Source organism: Malurus melanocephalus, unplaced genomic scaffold (genome assembly GCF_030028575.1).
Source record: "Malurus melanocephalus ecotype Western Australia unplaced genomic scaffold, MMel_1.1 scaffold_91, whole genome shotgun sequence".
Taxonomy (NCBI): Eukaryota; Metazoa; Chordata; class Aves; order Passeriformes; family Maluridae; genus Malurus; species Malurus melanocephalus.
Window position 1 is genome coordinate 1471980 of NW_026623323.1, and position 6000 is coordinate 1477979.

At 43.9% G+C, this 6000-nt stretch overlaps 1 protein-coding gene across 2 annotated transcripts in view; it reads left to right on the forward strand.

Annotated features, from left to right (window-relative positions):
• Positions 1–4983, forward strand: part of ARID5B (AT-rich interaction domain 5B) — a 112603-nt gene extending 107620 nt beyond the window's left edge. For both annotated transcript variants that reach the window (XM_057368393.1, XM_057368394.1), the window contains one exon: positions 2556–4983. In XM_057368393.1, the coding sequence (XP_057224376.1) occupies positions 2556–4700 (2145 nt within the window). In that variant the 3' untranslated portion in view covers positions 4701–4983. The remainder of the gene's footprint in view (positions 1–2555) is intronic.
• The last annotated feature ends 1017 nt before the right edge of the window (positions 4984–6000 follow it).

Below are 6000 nucleotides of genomic sequence, written 5' to 3' on the forward strand. Positions count from 1 at the left end.
CAACAGTACCATTAATATCTWATTTAAGAGCACTCCCCAGACAGAATTTTTTTTCTTTTTCTCTTRCATAGTAATTTTCAAGTAGGGGGAGCCATGTTTGGATAAAATGAAATAAAAAATCAAAAGGAGAGTACACACAAACGTACTTCAGTCACTGGAAGGTTGCAAGACAAATTRCCCAAAGCAAGGAGAAGTGAAGTGAAAGCTTGTGCTCCCTTCCCTTGTCATTCCTTCATTCCCAGTTATTTATTGAAGGTCTTGGATCAGCAAGATACATTACACACTATCTGTACCACTGCTGCTAAGCCCAACATAACAAGTCAGCAACAGAGCAACAGCCTTCACTTTGAATTTCCTTGCTTTTGTTGTTCCCTATCTCAAACTTCCTGCTGTTTAAACTGAAGTTATTTTTGTGTGGTTTGCAGGAAGAGTTCCTAAGCTGCGCTTATCGAAAATGTAGGGAGCCTAGACGAGACAATAAAAATGTACAATTATGGCAGTTTCCTATTGTAAAATGGTACCTTTTATAGCAAAATTAATGTCTCCTCCCTGACTGGGGTGGAAGATGTGTCCTGCCCCTATCTGATCAGGGTGGGCCATTAAGGACCTTGACCTCCATGTCAGTCACCATACGGGTCAGTGATCACACAGAGCCTGAGCAGCGAAGGGGCTGCAGGGTGGATGCTTCACCCCTGGCTGGGTGTAGGGCTCCAGAACTCATCTGTGCTTTGCCMTACGGAGGGCTCCATGCCCAGGACATGGCATTTAACAGGGGTAGAAGGCAGGAGACCTTCAGCTCCTTTGGGTGGAGCCAGGCAGAAGRTTGCACATCTCTCACACCGCAGCCRTGCCCTGGCAGTGGGGCYCCCTTCCTRAGCGCCCATCCAGGYACAGGAGTGATGGGTATTGCTCTGAGGSAGAGCCCTACAGCCACCACATAAATGTGTAGGCACGCTTACAGCATTTCTGCATTTGGCCTGGAAGCTGGCCGTAGCTGTGACCTGGAAAAGTGTAATCCAGTTACAAATGTGTGGTCCTCGCARTTGCATGTTCAATTCTTGCACCATTAGAATTATGCAGGGTGAGAATATAACTTTAATTTATTAGGATTGCATTTGCCTTTGTGYTCTTCACTGTTTTCCTGCCATCGCAATGACATTGTCAGTGTAACAAGACACCAGACAAAATGCTATTAGCCTTAGACTGCACATTTCCTCACAATAGMTGAAACTTCAATCAAAGTGTTGCTTAACAGAAACAAAGAGCAGAATGTACAGTTATTAAATATGATTCTCYTTTTTTTTCTCCTCCTTGCTTTGCTCATCTGTCTGGTATTTGCCTGTAATTTTATAAGCTCAAGAGACTAGCGATGGTACTTTGTAAAGGACCTAATGATGGTATTTGGCTACAAAGGACAGCTATGTGTTTAAAAAGAAGAAGTTAGGATGACTAACAGACACTGTAACTAATAGGCCAWCCAAACAGACAGGAATATTTAAAAGCAGCTGTGAAGAAATAAATCTCTGAGAGGGTTAGATTTGTTAGGACCGTCTCCGATTCCCTGCTCCTGCGACAGACCACAAAGCAGCATTTAGATGATAACTTTCTCGATGTGTCTTATCTTTACAATGAAGGAAGAAAGAAAACAATAATAATAAAGRAGTCGCACAATGCTGCCGTTTTATGACTGTCTTCTACCACGACATGTCAGAGGAGAGTGACAGCAGTTTTGAAAAGGGCTGTCAGTCAGCTGGATCACAGATGGGACGCTCTGGTGACCTGTGCGGGTCACAGTTCAGCCAGCTACATAATGGGATGAATAGTGTGAATTGTGCACACAAGCTGTATTAATGGGGGAGCAGAACGAGCCGCGGTCCCATTGACGWGAACGTATAAAAGCCATGTTTGTAATAGCAGGCACACACACTTACTGAATGTTGACAACTTCATTTTAATCCGTTAATAAAAAAATGTGTGTCCTAGTTAAGCTGTGGCAGTGATTTGCTGCCTACAATAGGGATTTCTAGTATGCCATTTCTATCATTTTCACACTTTAATGCAGAACTGGGTGTGAATGATCTTCTCTGTGATCACTGAATTTTAAGATAGCTGTGCTAGAGAGACTTTAGGGAAGGAGAAGCATAGGAAGAGTGTGTTTTTCTTAGGTGAAATTGGCTAGTAGGAGAAATTTCTATAGTCTTATCATTTCTGTTATGAAATCTGCTCGGCTGCATTTGCCTAAATAATTTTAAAAGAGTATATAACCTCAGCATTTAGCTATCTGGTCAAACCACCAGTGCCTCTCATCAGCTTACAAACATCTACTGTTTTGAAATGCTTTATTGTGACTCTGGCAGGGATGGTGTATTTATTAGTATTTTCAGGAGATACTTCTCTTTGTTTGARTCCAATACCTGATGTTAAAATCTKCACGTGCCAGCAAGGTGGYTGGCWAGTCCTCTAAAAGTAGGCCACAGTRTACTGTGCATAACCTTGTAAACAGGCTGCCCAAACACCCTGCGTTCTTACYACTGTCTGTTGAATCATTTCATTAGGTTTCATCAGAACAAGAGAAGGATCAAGAATCGGCTGACCAGAAAAACATCCCTGAACACCCTACAGTGGGAGAGACAAAACAACCTGTGCAAGGCCCTCCAACTCTTTCACCAGAGACAGCTCGGACACTGGAGAAGACAGACATGACAGAAAACAGCACCAACAGTGAGAAAGCCAAGGAGGAGGTTCAGCACTCGTCCTCTTTCTCAAGTACATCCGTGCCCCCAGAAGAAGACACTGTGCTGGATGCCAGTGTCACAAAACGATTACACCCCGCAACAGATGCCCTGGAAGATACAAAGCCTGAACAAAGGCTACACAAAGCTTATACTGATAGCCTAGAAAGTGAACCCCCAGAAATGCCCTTCACTACCTTCCCAGTCCATCTGCCTGCTCAGAGCGACATGGAAGATGAGAAACTGCCAGAGATGGCCGATTACATCGCAAACTGCACAGTGAAAGTTGACCAGCTGGGAAATGAAGATATACACAACGCACTAAAGCAAACGCCCAAAGTACTGGTGGTGCAGAACTTCGATATGTTCAAGGARAAGGAGCTGCCTGGGTCTATGAACGATGACTCCACTTTCAGTTACACACCACTGCTGTACTCAAAAGGTAATCCAGGCATCATGTCACCCCTGGCAAAGAAGAAGCTGCTGTCACAGGTCAGTGGGGCAGCGCTCTCATGTAACTATCCTTACGGTTCTCCTCCACCTTTGATCAGCAAAAAGAAACTCAGCAGCAGAGATGAACTGTCCTCAGGCATATCGCAAGGTTCCCATGCCCCTAATTCTGATCCTGTARCAATTAATAGGCCCTCAGTCATACAGCATGTACAGAGTTTTAAAACCAAGGAAGAAAGGAAGTCAATTAATGATATTTTTAAACATGACATGCTAAGTAAACCGGATCCTCAGCGCTGTGATTTTTCAAAACACCACCTCAGTTCTCTTGCCGAGTCATACCTACCCAAGTCGGATATCCAGGACTGCAAAGATAAAATGAGTGAGAAAAGGGCACTGCAGCACTCCCATGTGCCCACTTTCTTGGCAGATTTTTATTCATCACCTCATCTGCACAGCCTTTATAGGCACACAGAACACCACCTTAATAACGAACAGACATCAAAGTACCTCCCCCGAGACATGTTCAGAGAGTCTGAAAATATTTCTACTTTTACTCAACACAAACACCAGGAAAAACTAAATTTAAATTATCGCCCATCTTTGCATCAGCAAGAAAAAAAGGCAACAGTGGAGGCTTCTTCAGATGATCAGCCAACAGATTTGAGTCTTCCAAAGAGCATACACAAACAGACTGCAAAGGCTYCGGGCTCCAGCCTCACTCACTCATCCATGGCCCAGCAAGAATGCAAAGGTATCTCCCCGTTCCAGTCTGCGAGCAGCCAGGCGGTGAGCCTAGACTGTAACCCCAAAGCTTGCCGCGTGTCCCCCATGGCCATGACAGCCCCGAAAAAACACAGCGAGTTGCTCCATAGGTCTGGGAAGCAGCAGGCCCAGAGGCTGGAGAACCTGAGGAAGATGGAGGGGATGGTGCATCCTATCATCAGCCGGAGAACGAGCCCTCAAAACGTGGGGACTGCCCGGCCTCTGAAACGGAGCCTGGAGGATTTGGACAAAGTCATTTCTGAAAAAAAAATCCGAGCTGTCTCTCCTATACACTTACCAAAGGAGACCCCGGCGAAAGACAAGGTTCCCGACCCAGAGGGGGAAGGCAGCAAGTCAGTGCATGGCCTCCATTCAGGCAGCATGCTGGAAAGCCACAAATTTCCCCTGTCAGCCCCCATCTTCCCAGGCTTGTATCCRGGAAGCCTGTGCACAGGGCTGAACAATCGCCTTCCGCCTGGGTATTCTCATCCCCTGCAGTACTTGAAAAATCAGACYGTGCTATCCCCACTAATGCAGCCTTTGGCTCTTCACTCCTTTATGGTGCAGAGACAATTCCTCACRTCCCCTGCAAACTCCCAGCAACTGTACAGACACTTAGCTGCAGCAACACCTGTAGGAAGTTCCTACGGTGACCTTTTGCATAACAGCATTTATCCTTTAGCTGCTATAAACCCTCAAGCTGCATTCCCACCTTCCCAGMTATCCTCTGTACATCCCAGCACAAAACTGTAAACTCCCTCGCTCACAAAAAAAGGTCCGAGGAGAAAAGTTCGTTGGCGACATTCCTCCCCCTGTGACGATGTCTCACAGATTTAGCAATCTGTATTTTGTCAACCAGGATGCAGTCRTATCCCACCTAGAGGAGCGCTTCAGAGTTTGATGGAGACAGGACTGCATCTTTAATTCTGGCTCCCACATCAGCCCCCTTACCCCTTATCCCTGCCCTTGCAAAAAAGAAAACCAAACCAAAAAAAAAAAAAAAAAAAGAAAAAAGAAAAACAAAAAAAAAAAAAAACCACCAAAAAAAAAAAAAAAAAAGAGACAAAGAAAAACACAGAAAAAAAGAAAAAAATCATTGGATTTTCCATACGTGTTTTCTGAAAGGACTTGAATATGGTAAGAGCAGATGTTCAAAGGGAGCCGTGGAAACGCAGGTCCAGTCCTGAGCTCACTGAAACCCTGGTGAGGGCTGCGTTTGCCTTTCACTGAGCCGAGGACCAGAGGCCATGCATTGTTGCAAATGAGTCAAGGACTCGTGGTGAACCTGGAGAGGAGAAGTGGGCTGAGAATCTGTACAATCAGTGGATGTGCTTTTTTGGGTAACTTTTCCTGACTTTTAAAAGATTCAATCAATGCAATGTATAGTAAAACGGCAATAGATTTTTTCATTTTAACACTATTAGAACAGAAGGGTAAACACTGTTTAATTTGACTGTACATATCCACTTCGTAAACTACCAGTGTCACATTTGGTCACAATAATTTATATAGTTTCGTTTGTCCAGTATATTCTGTGCTCTTTATGTTTGTTTTTTTGTTTTTTTTCTGTTTTGGGTTCCTTTTTTTTTTTTTTTTTTTTTGWTTTTTTTTTTTTTTTTTTTAAATTAAACAGTATCATTTTATCTGCAACTTTTTTAAAGGCTATGGCTGTCCTAATTTTTTTTTTATGATGTGTTTGTAATTTTTCCAGTTACTTTTGAGCAGCATTTTTGTTTTGTTTTGTGGTAACGTTTACTGTTTACAAACTGAAGCAACTGGTTCAGATTAATCTTAATGGTTATAAACATACTGTAGGTGATGTTATGGTGCAAGGATGCGAACAAGGTTCCTTTCCCCTGTGAGGTGCTGAGCACCTCTCTCCCTCCTCCTGTTGTTGCGATGGCTCCTATGCCACTTCTCCCCTCCCACCGAGCTTTGCTTTCCTGTATCGTGGTCTGTGAATTTGTCGAGCGTTGTACTTAACCTTACCTAGGCTGTGAAACCCTCCTGCCTACAGAGAAATGGTCTAGAAAACAAAACCTCCCTGGCACAA